The 16810-nt window shown below is 38.9% G+C and overlaps 1 protein-coding gene across 8 annotated transcripts in view; it reads left to right on the top strand.

Moving 5' to 3' along the window:
- LOC133518719 (protein lin-10-like) overlaps positions 1–16810 on the top strand; it is a 247449-nt gene that overhangs the window by 204589 nt on the left and 26050 nt on the right. For 6 of the 8 annotated variants that reach the window (XM_061852391.1, XM_061852388.1, XM_061852395.1 and 3 more), the window contains 6 exons: positions 10025–10155; positions 11289–11411; positions 13580–13739; positions 14843–15077; positions 15785–16122; positions 16506–16673. In XM_061852391.1, the coding sequence (XP_061708375.1) occupies positions 10061–10155; positions 11289–11411; positions 13580–13739; positions 14843–15077; positions 15785–16122; positions 16506–16673 (1119 nt within the window). In that variant the 5' untranslated portion in view covers positions 10025–10060. The remainder of the gene's footprint in view (positions 1–10024; positions 10156–11288; positions 11412–13579; positions 13740–14842; positions 15078–15784; positions 16123–16505; positions 16674–16810) is intronic. The other 2 variants (XM_061852392.1, XM_061852393.1) reach the window with 2 other exon arrangements.

Genomic DNA, 16810 nt, shown 5'->3' with positions numbered 1-16810 from the left:
ATAGTTACATAAAAGGACGGGGGGTTTCGTAGGAGATGGAGATCCGGGATTAAGGGCGATAAATATATTTTATTTATTTATATTAGGTGTAACAAAAATAATGGGGGAAAAAGTAGAAGAAAAATGTATTTCTGTTAGTTTTTTATTGAATCCATCTAGCCCCGCATGCGGCAGCTGCAGCAATTAGCGAATGTGTCGTATCTCATTATCTATCACGGCGACTAACGAGCAGATACGTCATTACGATGCTCATTAACAGTGGAACATGTCGTTTGATCAACTGCAACTAGCGGCCCAATTCGAACAATGGTTATGAGATGTCACAGCGATACGATACCGATCTTTCAGTGTCAAAAGTGACGTTCATCGTTGAAAAAGCATTGTTCGAATTGAGCCGTATGACTTATCAGTATTAATTCCAATTCCTTTTCCAATAGTTTTTGTCACCGTAGAATAAATGGTGATATACAGGGGTCGGACAAAAAGTGCGCATGACGTCAAACCACTTATAGGATGATTTCAAATACATAGTATTTTTGATTTTCATAAACAATTATCACTTATCATTTATCAACCTCTTTATTAAACGATATCGCCACTTGAAATGAGTAAGTACGTTTTTGACTGACACATTGTCAATCAGATGAACAATAAATTGACTTCGTTACTGTTTAGCTATTGTATCTTCACGGTTATATTTAGCTAAAATTTATATTTACTAATGTATAAGAAAACGCTCTAAAATGTCATGTCATCTTTACTCGAATATTGTGGCAATTTTCCGTTTTTGGAGGTACGTGACAAACACGTATACTGCTAATCTTACCTACTGTTCCCACTTTTGACTATTAAACCTATTTATCTGAGGATCCCACAGACTTGTTCTAACTAATAACAAATAATTATACCTTATGGTAACAAGTTTCGTGAAATTTATTTTATTCACTACATCACCCTACCACCTGTATTATTAATTCCATGGATTTATTTACGTTTATTTTGTTACTTCATTAATACTACTTTGATACTACATGTCACACGGAAGTTTAAATACAAACTCAAACATCATCCTGTGTGTAAGATTACGTCATTTTTACGTCATCCGCACTTTTTGTCCGACCCCTGGTGATATATACATATATTGTAAGTACCTGGGCGACCAAGCTTTGCTCGGTTATAACTATTTATTGTAATAATAATATGGTGGTCTATAGGTGATAATCTTAACTACATTTTTTTACTAAATTAAACTTGTCTAAAACAATAAAAATTAAAAAAAAATATATATAAACTTGAACATATAAAAAAAAAAGTTAGTCACCGGGCGAGATTCGAACCCGTAACACTCGTTTAGCAGTCCGCGTCTTAACCCGCTGGACCAGACGGACAGTGGCCGGCAACACGAAATTAGCGACCATATTCTGCGTCGAAAGAAAAACGCATGAAAACTCGAAAACACGCGTTTTCCCAAACATAAGACTAATCTAGATAGATTGTATACCCCCAAAAACCCCCATATACCAAATATCAGCGAAATCGTTAGAGCCGTTTCCGAGATCACAGAAATATATATATTTATATATATACAAGAATTGCTCGTTTAAAGGTATAAGATATTTCGTAATTCTAACTACTAGTATTTTGACGACCGGTCTAGCCTAGTGGGTAGTAAGCCTACCTATGAAGCCGATGGTCCTGGGTTCGAATACCGGTAAGGGCATTTATTTGTATGATAAACACAGATATTTGTTCCTGAGTCATGGATGTTTTCTATGTATCTAAGTATTTGTGTATTATATATATCGTTGTCTGAGTACCCACAATACAAGCCTTCTGTATCTTTTTATCTTTTTTATCTTTCTTGCGCTTACCGTGGGACTTAGTCCACCAGTAGTATTTATCCATTATTTATGACTAAAAAACTCCTTTGATCAGACTCCGAAACAAATAAGTATTAATTGTTCGAAAATTTCGAACAATTGATACGACTGCCTCAGCAGGGTCAAATTGACATATTCGCTAACGTCTCCGTAACTTACTTTCTATACATCGCGCTCGCACTAATATGCAGGCACGAGCGAGATGCGTAGCATGTCAGGTAAGTTACGCACACGCTAGCGAATAGGTATGTAAGTGTCAAACTAGTGGGAGCTGTACAGTTCGGAACCCACACACCTTGCCGTTTGACTACCAGCGTGATTATAGGAACCCAAAGTAATTACAGGAATTACCTTATAAAATCTGGGAGAAAACATAAAAAAACTAAAAAAATGCGCGTTTTCTTAGAAATAAAGACTATATAGCTAGATCGATTTTTCGCACCCGAATATCTCGTTAGAGCCGTTTACGAGCTCCCCGAAATATATAAATATATATATTTCGGGGTTGGTCCCATAGTAAAAGTTGCTCAGTATGACCTATATATCCACCCCGTAAATTATTGCAGGTGACTAAATAAACACCCTGTATTATATACAAGAATTGCTCGTTTAAAAGTATAAGATTTATTAGTTCACAATTAAGTATTTACTTAAAATTTCTAGTGGCCCTGATTCTAAGCCATTAAAACCGATTCCTGGCCCGAAATTTAATCAAACAGTCTTCGTCACTTGCAAATTTCATTATCACCTCCTTTCATACTGCTAGCAATCGAAATGGACACTTAAGTTGAGCGTAACAAGATCTAATTTCAATTAATGCGTGCTAATTGGCGCGAAGCCTTTGGTTCGTCAGATAGACGTGAACAGGGCTGTCACCTCCATCATAACTGCAAAATTAAATGTTTAAATAAGTTTATGGCAAAAAAAAAACATTTTTGGTTCATCGCTTTTAACGCTTACTGTACTTTTCTTTCCACAGGCAACCAATACTCATTGAGACAATTCTGACAACCCCAAACACAAGTAGTTTCCATAGTCACTTCCTGTCTCCATCATCAGATCAGCTCCACGTCATCATAATATTGCATTGTCATCCGATTTACAATATTGTATGTTCCTATGCAAAATTTCAGCTCAATCGGAAATCGGGACATGGGTCAAATTTTCACCCACAATAACATACTAACAGGGCAAGTTAAACAAAAGCATGTAAAAATAAAAATAAAATGCCTTACGACATTCTGTAAAAGAGCTAACCTATTCAAACTGCTGGATTGATTTTTATCAAACAGCTGCCGCAAGGGAACTCGATTTCACGTAAAAAAACCGCATCGAAATCGGTCCATCCATTTGAGAGCTACGTTGCCAGTAGACGTACATTGGCGTCAAACAAAACGACGACCGGTATGGCCTAGTGGGTAGTGACCCTGCCTATGAAGCCGATGGACCTGGGTTCGAATCCCAGTAAGGGCATTTATTTGTGTGATGAGCACAGATATTTGTTCCTGAGTCATGGATGTTTCCTATGTATATAAGTATTTGTATATTATATATATCGTTCTCTTAGTACCCACAACACAAGCTTTCTTGGCTTAGCGTGAGACTTAGTAAAGTGTAAGAATGTCCTTATAATAATTATTATTTATTGAACTTAGAACACTTTTTTCGTCGGGGTTTAAACATATACAGGAACTCAGGTTAGGAGTTAACCTCTAGCGACCCATCTTACAAGAAAAATTGGCAATCAAATTTGAATCTATGGTATTGGCACAAAAACAAAGGCCAGTCTATTGCATAATGATTTAAATTTCCATGAAGTATCTGAATCTGAATACTGGCGCATCTGTCTTACGTAACCAAGTTTCGTAACGAAATATGGCTAAGGTTTTTCTTTGTTCGTAACGGGGTTGCGAACGCTGTGGAGCGCCTCCGCTCGTAGCGCTACGCTACGCTAACACTCAAAACAAACATGTGGTATGAAAATTTCTTATACTGCCCGAGGTTTATATATATATATAATTTTCTATTCGACGCAGCCGGAAAGCGGCAACTTCATTTAATTTTTTCATTTATTTAACATTAAAAGTCATTACAGAAGATGTTTGTTGAAAGTAGTCAGTACATAACACCCGGGTAGGGCGTAAAATGTTAGTACTTCTGTGGTACCTTACTACTTATATAATAATATAGTACGTATACATTCGTGCATATCTAATTTAGCGACATGGAATACTTTGGTATTGGTACCGGCGACTGGGAAGAACGTACTGCAATGAGACCCGAGTGGCGTAGAGCCCTATGCGTGGGAGTGAAGAAGCACGATGACGTGTGGCTAGAAAACATGAGGTTTAAAAGGAACAGGCGTCGCGCTGGTGGCGTGGTCTCATATCCAGAGGCACAACATGCTATTGAGGTCGCTTGGTCAGGATAAAAACAACACATCAAATTTATATCAATCATGTATTTTCCGACATTCCTTTAATTATAGTTTTACAATCATAGTTGTATCCATCAATCCTTATTTAACTTAATCGGTACTAGGAACAGTATTTCCCAAGACATCCGTCTCATTCCGAGGTTAACAACAGAATGCCTTGCTCAGGTACTCGCTTGTGTTTTTAAAGGCGGCTGTTCCCGTCTATCTACCCCCTCAGTCGATCCGCTGGACAAGTCACGTGACAGACCACGTGACTTGTCCAAAGAGTCAATTGACTATCTCTTATTAAATAAAATATTATTAATGTTTGATTATAAATCTGTAAAATGCCAAATGTTACCTTACAATACACATACATGCGACTTATGCGGCAAGAAGTGCCGTGCAACGATAGGCTTGTATTGTCAGAAGCGGAAATGCATTGGCCGTCTCAACCGCTCTTGAGACAGCGTTGCAACAATCATTCGTCAGGGATTCAGTGGCCATTGATGATGACAATATGATAAGACCGAAACTTAATCAAGGATTTAATTCACATTTTTAATAAAATTATTTACATTATAAAATCACAAAAAAGATGAAAGAGGTCATATTATTGATAGATTATATTGCCTTACGGATTTTATTCTAACAAATTATTATCATTTAAAAACTTGTCAATTGTGCACTTAACTTCGTTTAACGCAGCGTGTCAAAAGTTGACGCTTTGGGCAAAGTACGGCCCGCGGGCCAGCTCCGGCCCGCGAAAGGATTTTATCTGGCCTGCCGCCGGTCCTATGAAATAATTGGTATATGGCATTGGCCCAAGATAAGCAAATAAAAATACATTTTTGCTGCAATTCTGGTCCCGCTCTTAAATCTCTTAAACTTTCTGGTCCCCCATTGAGAAACTTTGCCCATCACTGCTGGTAGGAAAATTTGGGTTAAAGTTACTCATTATTCGCCAAAGTTTTTGGAAACAGTTTCACATCGTCAGACAAGAATCGCTCATTGCCGTTTTACGTCCTCTACAATATTGTGTATAGTATCTACCTACTATTATTTCACAAATTTTAATTTGCACATTAAATGCTAACTGACACCCCTAGTTATTTAACGTATTCCATAAGAATAGTCGACAGCTCTCGCAGTAATTATGACGCCATTTACAGAATAGACCCCTTCTCACTAAATGGAAAATTACATTATTCTCAACAGAAACAAAAGCGCAACGGCGTTTTTCCTTTTTAATTAAATATCAGAGTCTCGGAGAAAATGTTTGGCCAGTAATAAATTATGTTAAAAGGTTAGACCTATAAAAAGAATGTTAATTTATTTGCTTACGTTTAAAATGGAATTTCGGAGTGGTAATGTGATTGGTGTCTATGTAGCTTTTGTTTTTGGTCAGTTTTTGGACGTTTAAGGGGTCTGTCTGAGGGTTATATTTCATGAACCATAATAGAAATAGGTAAACACTTTGAGTAGGACCACGTTATATTTTCATGCCAAGTCTTACCCACAGATCTGCAATATCTTGTATATTTCTACTACTTGCTTACATTACCTGTCAAATATCAAAAGTGCGACCAAAATCGGACTGATATCAAGTATCTATCATGGGAAGTATTGAATTCAGGAAGAATACGTCATTGCGTGAATAATTTGCTTTTGTTACAATATATTCCAAGATTGCGCAAGAGAGAGCGATTTTGTACCCGGGTACGTTCTTAAACTACGTCCAAAAGAGAGGTATGGGCATTGTGAATGTCATCTCGCTTTGTGTGGTAGGGCACAGCCAGTCGATGTCATTCCAGTTCTAGAGCAGAGCCCAACTGGGCAAGTACCTCCACCTTACAGAAAACAGCAGCCAAATAACACTAGACCCTACTCATAGTGTTGTGTTCCTGCCGGTGAGTAAGGTTGCCAGAGCTCAACGAGAGGGGGGGGGGGGGGGGGGGGGGCTGGTATTACGGTCGGCAACGCGCATGTAACTCCTCTGGAGAGACGGAGACTGCTTACCATCAGGCGGGCCGTATGCATGTTTGCCACCGACGTAGTATAAAAAAAAACCACGATCTCACCTGATGGTAAGTGATGATGCGGTCTACGGTGGAGCACGCTTACCTATGAGATACCTATATACCCTAGCCTTGAAGAGACCCAGATTGCTGTACTCATGCGGAAACACAGACTCGGGCAGGGCATTCCATCGCCCACTGTATCTTCTGAATACAGTTTTTTGTATTTTGCTATAGAACGTGTCATTCACAAAGACGCGTGCCTTGACTCTTATTGTCATGTTATTAAAGGTTAGATTTGACAAATCTGCGCGTCATCGTGGATGACACGAACTGTAACCTTACGTTTTGGTACATCCAAGCGGACACTGGCAACCGAAGAGCACAAAATAAAACTCAAATGTGGTCACGTTTATTGATTTGTAGTTTGCGTCTTTCGCACTGATTTAATGATCATATACGTGATGGCTTCCATTTTGTATACTTCAATTATTTTTAAGCGTTGGTAAGCGTCATTCTGCACCTGTTGTTCTACGTCAAGTTTGGCGCCGTATGTGATATACACTTGGCTGGTTTTTTACCCTTTTTAAGAAGTTTTCGTAGTATTTTTGTTTTTTTTTTTAATATAAAATGCAAATTTAATTAATTATCCGCTTCTTTCGTGTCTTATGATATCCATTCAATCCTTTAAAAGAGAATCGAATGAAAAGTTATTTGTCTGCAGAGCTTTAGAACAGAATAGATTAGGAATATTAAATATACCGGAATTTGCCGAAATTAGAAATATACCAAAAAAGCCCTCATTATGCAGCCGTAAAGGAAAGGCAGAGGACAGGAACAAAACATATGCGAATAAGCTGAAATCGTTCGTTGCAGAAAAAGCTTATTATTCAGTTACAGATTTTCTCAACGATACATTTGTTAAATAACTTGGTATTAATCAGATAAAATTATAGTTTAATAAGTATATTCAGTACAAAGTTATTTTAATAATACTTAGGAAATATTTGCTATACCCTTCTAGGGTACATGAGAGATTGTACTATTTTATAACAACTTTTATATTTTTTACCATGGTGCAATAAACGATGATTGATTGATTGAATATAATACAATTTATTCAGGACGCTTAATAGCAAAAACTTAACTAAAACATGTCACAAAAATACTTAATAACGTCACTGAAAAGGTTTCGACTCAGCTTGGTGTCAAAGTACCTTTTGAACACCTTCACGCTGTTCTCCCGTGGAAACCTTTAGGGCCTCCGCTAGCTGGCGCGGGTGCACGGAGCGGACGAGCGGGTTAACAAAAAATATTATGAGCCACGCCAACTGAATCGGACGCGTGCGGTGGATTTCACCTATGAATAGCACCCGCGTACATGCGCACGCGACAGGCGTCGGCGTCAGCTAGCGCCCTTATAGTTATTTATCGGTTTATCGGCTCCATACAAAAATAATCATAACCGAGCTGACATTTTTAAACTATTACTTAAACAGTTAACAAAGCCGAATACACCATAACCAACAATAAGTATAGAATATCCACGTAATAACATGTACACAATATATTTATTCCACATGGAACGCTTTCATATCTTGGCGATAAAATAAAACTGCCTCGAATAAATCGTGCATTAGGAAAGCTCTAGCCGCGGCCTTAGCTGGTGGGCCATTAAATACGCGTTTTTAAAGTCTTGTGAAAATGTAAATGTGTGTGTTATAAGATACGTAGCAATATAATTGAGCATCTGAAATTAATCGCTATGCTGAACGGCCCGATTCGAAGAATGATTAAGACACGTTCTTGGAAAGATCGATAGCTAAACGACATGTCAAAATTGACGTTTATTTCGATTCCGCTGTGATCCCAATAAGATCTGTCTACGATATTTCTAACGTCAAAGTGACATTGCTTGCCCAAATCGAGCTGCTTCTGTCAATTATACGACATACAAACGATATCTAAATGAGAGCTTATCTAAACCAGAAGTTATCGTTGTCGCATCTTCGAATCGGGCCGGAAGATGGTACTCTGGAAGCATTTACTCGTACTAGTCGTACTGCATGCCCGTTAGTAAGTGACAAAGCACATGTATATGATACCTTGTAAGTACTTACTAACCAAAACGATGTCCCGTTGAAGAACTTTATTTCGCCGCAATGAACAATCGTGCGCCGCCTTCATGAACATAACCCGGTTTTTCGCGGGCAAAAACGTCTAGTTCTCGTTGAATCTATAGTAATTCTAACAATAATTCGAATTAAATCAAAATAAATAATCAATTCAATTCATTTTATTGTAACAGCGATTATAATATTTAATTATAAAATTACATAATTGTAGTTTACGACTGTCTTAATTTGAACGACATCGAGTGATAGTAATTTTAACTTGTCCTGGCACTTTACGTCTAAATGAATTGCGCCCCTCTAACTGGGATATTAAAGAATATCTAACGATATTTCACCGTTTGAGAGCTACGACGCCACAGACAGACACACAGACGGACATTGGCGTGAAACTTATAACCCCCTTTTTTGCGTCGGGGTTAAAAATCAATTTAATTAGCATAGTGTCGGTTTTTGTGGCCCGATAATACGTATCGACCGCGTAGTTTGGCAGCGTCGTGCACGTCATGGCACGGAACCGGCTGGGGTGTATCAGCGTTTTTCTATGAGGCTGACGACTTATGTTGCATGCCACGCTTAAGCGACGTTTCTAATACATAGCGCGACTTATTACACAGTCTAGTATTGCCACATCCCACATCTCACCATTGTGTGATATGATCAACACGTAGAGCGGGCTTCTGAGTAACGATCTACAAGTAGATATATTTACTGATCCCTGGTCTAGACTAGCGTCCAGGTGCCTCACTTACTGTGAGAGTATGATTGAGTGAAGAGGTGAAGAATAATTTCTACACTGTTAGACTGTTACTTATGTATAAGTGTGTTAATTAATATTCATAAATTGCAAGTGTAATTGGTGTAAACCGTTCTTGTAAAATACTATAAATAAATAAATAAATCAGGCCGTCTTTTAAGAAGAGGCACAGACTAAGGTTTTTTAAAAGTCTGGTAATAGGTATATTATTAGGAATTGCAAGATAAACGTTTTCAGGTGCAGTAGGTTCAGAAAACTGAGTTTTTAAAAAGTCGTAGCGCTTTTTAGGGTTCCGGTCATAGGGTCAAATTGTGATCTAAATAATCGGACAGACAGACAGACATGACGAATCCATAAGGGTTTCGTTTTTAGCCATTTGGCTACGAACCCTAAAAATAAACCCGAACACGAACATAGGTCTGAAATTAACTTTAAAAATTTGCAATAAATTATGAACAAAAGCTAAATAAATGAAAATTGCTTCTAAAAATCGGCAATATCATGTTTGAGCGAACGTATTGATTACTTGTTTTTAAATTAAATGTACAAAAAATTTAAATTAAATAAAAACATGATATCCACGCGCCCGGGCACGCACTTCCATCTCGCTCACGCTTACGCTCACTGAGAGTGAGATAACACGATTTTACTGGGCCTTTAGTACTTGAAACATAGTTCCAGTAGTTGACAGCCCATTCATCACTTTTATTCTTTGTTTGAACTCTTGGAATTACTTAACATAAAAGGCGGTTATTGGGACAGTGTCAAGCACACATTTATGTTATGAGATGAAAAGTTAAACTTAACCGTGTTGTTTGCAGTGCCAACGCGGGTGCAGGCGTGAGGCTGGCGGCGACATGAGCGCGGTGCGGGACGCGGGGGACTCCACGCCGGGCTCCGACGTCACGCGGCTGTTCCCCAAGTGCCGGCCGAGGATGCACCGCCACGACAGGTAGGGGTAAGGAGGGTGCGGGGAATTCACGTCAGCTAGCATCAGGATGTCATGGCATAGGTAGGGCGACATGAGCGCAGCGCTAGACGCTGGGACTCCACAGGCACCTATTGTCTCTTTGCACCTTTTGCAATGCGCGGTGCGTAGGTATTAATCCGAAATCGCGTGGAGGGCCCCATAGACCTACCAAAGTCGGCACTTGGGTAGGCCTCCACTCGCCGGCCGGCCGCGCAATTCGCGGTGCGTAGTTATCAATCCGAGGTCATATGGAGAGCTACGTCTTCCCAAGTTGCTGGCCTAGGATGCACCGTTACGACAAGTAGGGGGGACAGGAACACGGCGGGCTTCGACGTCAAGCGACTGTTCCCCAAGTACAGGCCCAGGATACACCGCCACAATCGGTAGAGGTAGACGGGGGGCACAGGTAGGGCGACATGAGCGCAGCGCTAGACGCCGGGGACTCCACAGGCCCCTACTGTCTTTTTCGTATGCAGTGCGCGGCGCGTAGGTTTCAATCCGAGGTCGCGTGGATAACTCCATAGGCCTACCCAAGTGCTGTCCTAGGATGCACCGCTACGACAAGTAGGGGGGGACAGGGACACGACGAGCTCCGACGTCACGCGGCTGTTCCCCCAAGTGCAGGCCCAGGATACACCGCCACGACCGGTAGGGATGGGAGGGGCGGCACAGGTAGGGGGACATGAGCTTGGGGCGGGACGAGGGGGACTCCACGCCGAGTTCATGCACCGCCACTACGGGTACATCATTAAATCACCACACATTGCAACAATCGACGGAACAGTAATGTTATATTCTTTCTTGCTTTTCCGTTAAGTTCGATATCCGGATCCGGAATTGCCTAGAGTCTAGGAATAAAGTGAATTAAATATCATTAAAACATTTTCATAAAATAATTGACCTAACCAAATTAATTTTAAGATTATCATTGCTAATTATAATATTTTTCTGGTAATAACCTAATTGTAATTTCTGTTCTCTTTGTATTCTCCTTTTCAATATGTGGTGTACAATAAAGAATATTTATATATTATTAATAAAGCTAATGACCAAACCAAATCTTTAAATAACTGCTTAATTCATAACCTTACTAACTAACAAACTAACCTTTACAGGTTAAACTCCGGTCTGGAGGGCCGGGAGCACAGCATCAACAACGTTTCCTCGGACGAAGAGCGCGAGAGCCAACTGGTGATACTCAACTCCAAGGGAAGCGCCTACAAACTTAGAGATTCTAGGTAAGTTACTTAAGCCATAAAATGTCATGCTAGATAGAAGCTGACAAGGTAGGTTATCGCTAGAAAGTACTTTGTCCGATGACGAGGTTTCTGTATTATCAGTGAGTCATTTCCGACTCAACCGAGGCCATTGTATCAACAACGTGTCCTCGAACTGTCAACGATCATACTCAACTCCAAGGGCGCTTCCAAACTTAGAGACTCCAGGTATATCATACAGCAACACTTTTCCATTTCAATTGGTGGACGTTGTTTCTTGACAATAAGGTTTGCACATTATTATATTTTATACCAGCAGCCGTACGTATACGAGTATATAGTTTGGCCCAGGACTTTCTCATTTCGAACACAGACAGAGATAATTATACTGTCTTTATCTTACGTTAGTACTAGTACCCAAAAGAAAGTGATGAGTATAGTTTTGCTGATTCTTACTGACTGACAATTTGTGTTGGGCAGACTACAAGCTGAATTATTATTACTATACAGTTTACATATTGACATACTCGAGAATTTTTCTACTCCGCTCTGCTTAAAATCTCTACTAAAAGAGACGCCAGTCCCATCTACATTATCATCCTAGAGCAAAACGCATTCAAAGTACTCCAAGTTTGTAACTTTGCACAGTTGGAATATCTTATGTGAAGCACTGTCGTCTCAAAGCTGCCTTATATCCAAAGGAATAAACAAGAAGCAAACCTTTAGTCTTTAGCGTCGTCAAGCATTATTAACAAATTATTTTTAGTTATAGCAGTTTACTAATTGTGTGAGCGAATAATGCAGTGGCGTATGTTTGATTTCACATTTTATCTGAAAAATTTATATTTAGTATATTTAGGTATTTTTGTAAGCAACTTATTACGAAATACACTGACGATTTTCTCCAGCAAAAATAGTGAAATCAACTCGATTTTTAATTATTGATAAATAACTATCTTATCCATCGTGCAGAACCCAAGAAGCGATCACATGATTGTAACACAATTTAGCAGCAAAGGTCTTCCGATAAGGAATTATTCCTCTAATTTCCATTTATTTATCCCCCTCGGGACAAATAGGAGCCGAAATAATCGTTCCCGAAATAGTTCGATTGAATGGAGTATTTTAGAGCGGAAGGTATCGCTTTAACTTGCCACGGTATGGCGCCGTGCCCAAAAGCTGGCGACCTCTTTGATGGAAATTCGTTGCATATTACAAATGCACAAATTGCTATTCCGCTAACTGAAACCTAGAATAATTTAGGCACTGTCTCAGTAGTAGTGTTTGCGTATCTACTTTTAAGTTAATGAATGCTATGAGTATATAAGGGGAAGTTTGAAAGTAGCACCGGTAGCGGAGAAGATAAGGAGTGGTAGGTTAGCGTGGTATGGGCATTTAATGAGGAGAGATGAATGCCATATAGGAAAAAGAATGTTAGGAATGAATGTTGATGGACGGAGAGCGGATGGTAGACCCAAAAAACGATGGATGGATTGTGTGAAAGAGGATATGAGAAAGAAAGGAGTGAGTGCTGATGTGACGAAAGATAGAGGAGAATGGAAGAGAAGAACATGTTGTGCCGACCCCACATAACGTGGGATAAGGGCAGGAGGAAGAAGAATGCTAGTGCTTAGTAGTTTCAACTTTCCTACTGTTTCTAGCAACTTACGTAACTAAATATGTACACAAATATTGGGCATCCATTTAAGGGCATATTCGCAATCGTGTTATGATTACTAATCATTGATTAGGAAAAGGGAGAAAAAAAATTTGACCCTTAAAAGTTTTTGGACTTTATATGAAGGGTTGGCCGACTTGGGCGACCTGCCCTATAGATAAAAAAATTTTTTTGGTGTTAATTTTTTACTATTTTTGTTACACCCTGTAATGACGAGAGTTGAATACATAAGTCTCTACTTACAGGGAAAAGCCCTCCCATATAATCGAAGTTAAGCTCTCATTTTAAAATGAGAGTAAGTGCCTACGTATAGCATGTACTGGTGAATATTTCATTTGATTTATTATTTTTATTCGAGTGAGTCACTCTACTTTTCAGACTTGGGAGGCCATGACTAAAATTTGTATAATTATATATAAATTAATGCAAATTCATTTAGGTATTTTTCTTTGTGGAACATATCTGAATAACCTTATTTTCCAAAGCTTAAATTAATATTCTTTGTTAACAGGATAATAGAAATAGCAGGCGGTCGAGAGCTCTACTCGCAGAGTCGAACCAAAGCGGTTCGGAAGCTAAGACACAGCAACACGCAGAAACATAACCTTCGGAACAAGGTGCGCTCTCTGGGCAAGGACACACTTGACTATTCGGATAATCTTAGTAACGAGGTAAATATAAAATTAAAAATATACGAGTATTATCCTATCCTACTAGTGGCGTAACTGGGATGACCAAGAGGGCAAAATGCCAGTGTCCCGAGTGAGGCCTCAATTTGACCGGGAGGTAATACAGGCCCCCCATTGCCCTTATTCCATAGTGCTACAGGCTTTTTTGGTATTGTTACGCCACTGTATCCTACCCGGCTGCGCCAGTTAAATACTTTTGTTTATCTATACTCGTACTTGTTATATCGTCTGCTGAGAAAATTACCGCCAGTAGTTTTCTATTTCTATTTAATGAACGATAAACACATTTATAGACGATCTAACTAGTTAAATAAAATAATAATAAATAGGTATGTGAATTAAGAATACTTATACTTTTAGTATAAATAATTTCAAAGCAATTGGCTTATATTTCCTATCAGATTCCTGTGGTCCACAAGTAGTGATAAGTTTCTCAATGCTTTTTCTGTCACCGACAAGCAAATGTCCTAAAGACAACTTTGTAAATGATAAATATTTTTATTACCTAATGGAATCTGCAAGGAAATAAAGTAATTTAGAGAATGTTTAACTAGAATTCCCCCAGCATTTTGAGTAGTCTTGTCTTCATCGTCAATCAGCCCATTTTGCACGTTGCCTGGCCTAAACTTTTTCCCATTCAACGGTGAATCTGGGACCCTTAACTCTATAGCCTGCACAAATCTTTTATTGCTTTCCAGAAGAGAGTTAATAATTGTAGAATTCCAAGATTCGCCTGTTTCGTTACTGTTGTTAACATTTTACCATTGGGCTGATGGTTTGCTATTTATTATGTTCTACGATTTAAGCTTGACGCTAGTGTAGTGTTTTCCATAAAGACAGTGACATGAATCAAAACGAATACATGTCAGGTAAATACTCGAGGTTAATCGTAATCTTGGACAAAACAAATTTATGTTTCAATTGGAAAAGTAAATAATATTTGCTGTGCAAATGGTTGATAATTTCATATACAACAAACAAATGACTCCTTTGACACAATTAACAAATAAAACCGTGTTGCTAAAACACAACTTTAAAATACACTAGGGTCAAGCCTTCACTAGCCTTAAAACTATTCTTTGCAGATATCCTTGCACAGGCTAAACAATGAGCCCAAAAAAATGATATCACGCCACACGTCACCGACATACACAAACGGGGACCGGGAACCCATCATAGAAGAGACGATGGGGATTCCTAAAAACAGTTCACCAATTCTGGACCCCCATAAAACGAATGACGTGAGCACTAAGAGTAGCCCCATAGCGGTCGTTGCGGACGGAGAGGTCGTCGTTTTTGACGGTAACGAGGACTGGAAAGGTGATTATGGAATTCTTTTGAATACTGAGTTGCTTTGAGAATGCTAGGTTTGAATGAAAAGTGCCTATGTTAATTTTAATGTTGTCAAAAACTCATTCGTCAATACTGAAACAATTGGTAATATTTGGTTTAGTCTATAGTTAATTTTCACACTATCGTCGATTTTTAAATGTTTTTGACTTACTTTTTAATTAGCTAATTACGTTTTGTTTGAATGTGACGATGAATAAAAATATCGTCCGAATAACACTTTCGTAACAACAACTAATTAGCAACTAATTTACTGCCATTATTATATAAATAAATAAAGAATTAGTAAATATCTGCATTCTCAAAGTAAATTCAATCTTCCTACTGGTTCAATTGTTTCCTTGCGCTCAAATGCAGAAATGTTAATTAAATATTAATGCTCCAATAGGTCATATGAATGTTTTCATTCGGTATCTTATTTAGCAACATAACATTATCTGTTTTTGGGTTATTAGTGCTCGTTCCAAATAAATAGTTACTTGAGATGGCTAAAAGAACTTTAGACTAATTCATCTAATCGTATCATCGTCCTTATCCTTAGATGCATTCATGTTTGTGACTTCTAGTTTCTTCTCTTCCTTTCCTTTTACTTCAGTAACAAATTAACGTTTACTAATTTTCTCCCCTTTTTTTAACCCAATGATTTACCATTGTTTTTTTCTCTCATTTATTTTCAGTGACATTGAATTCTGTGTCCCTAGGTCTTCGGATGGACCCGGATGCTAGTGATCACGAGATCGATCTGAGTGTAAAAAGGACTTTAGACAATATGAAAAATGGTGACAGTGATGTGATGAACAATAAAAGTGAGTTAAGTGAGAGTGAGTCGAGTCCCGGGGAGGAACGGAGTGATGCAAGCCCTTCTGGTGTTTGGATGTCAGAGGACGAAGATAAGGGGAGGGTCACAAGGGTGATTGGGGAGTTGCCTATAGCTGAATATGAGGGGTCACCGCGGAGATATGGCATTGGCAGTCAAAAACAGACTGTCAGGTCGCCGAGGCCTGGATTTCCGCAGGTTAGTTGACATTAAACCAGCACTTAGTTTTATACCCACCGATTTTTACACTTTTTTGTGAATTATGTTTAAAAGTCTGTTTTTGTCTAAGAATATGGCACAGAGCATTTTGTAGTTAGAGGTCTTGATATGCATTGCAACTTTGATGAGTTTATAGTCTATGATATGATTGAATAGGGAAAACTTTCGTCCTTTACATATCTTATACAAAACACACCCGTTTTCATGAGCTCTTTTACTGTTAGGCCACCCTTAGTGTTGTATAGAATCAATTTCTTTTTAACGTTGAAGAAATATTAAAACAGGTGAAGTCAGAAAACCCTAAAATGGAAACTACATAAATAATTGATGACCCTGCTTATCTCCCATCTCATTTCTTCCAGCGCATAGTGACAGAGAGCAGAGACGTGACGCCGCCGTCAGGGTCAGCAGCATTCGACTACCTGTACGAGTTCTCCGAGACACGGAAGGTTCTCGAGGAGTTCTTCAGATGTCCCGCGGTAGCTGGCCATGCGCAGCTGAACAGCAACGACGAGATTGTTAATTTTCAGGTAAGTGTTCTGTTCTGTCTCAATCCCTCCAGCGCATATTGAAGGAGAGCAAAGACATTCACGTGTATGAGTGTAACGAGACGATCAAGGTTCTCGAAGAATTCTTCAGGTATCCTGCAGTGGCTGGAGAGCCATCG

Source organism: Cydia pomonella, chromosome 6 (genome assembly GCF_033807575.1).
Source record: "Cydia pomonella isolate Wapato2018A chromosome 6, ilCydPomo1, whole genome shotgun sequence".
Classification (NCBI taxonomy): domain Eukaryota; kingdom Metazoa; phylum Arthropoda; class Insecta; order Lepidoptera; family Tortricidae; genus Cydia; species Cydia pomonella.
The sequence above is the reverse complement of the archived record's forward strand: the minus strand, read 5'-3'. Positions and strand labels throughout refer to the sequence as shown.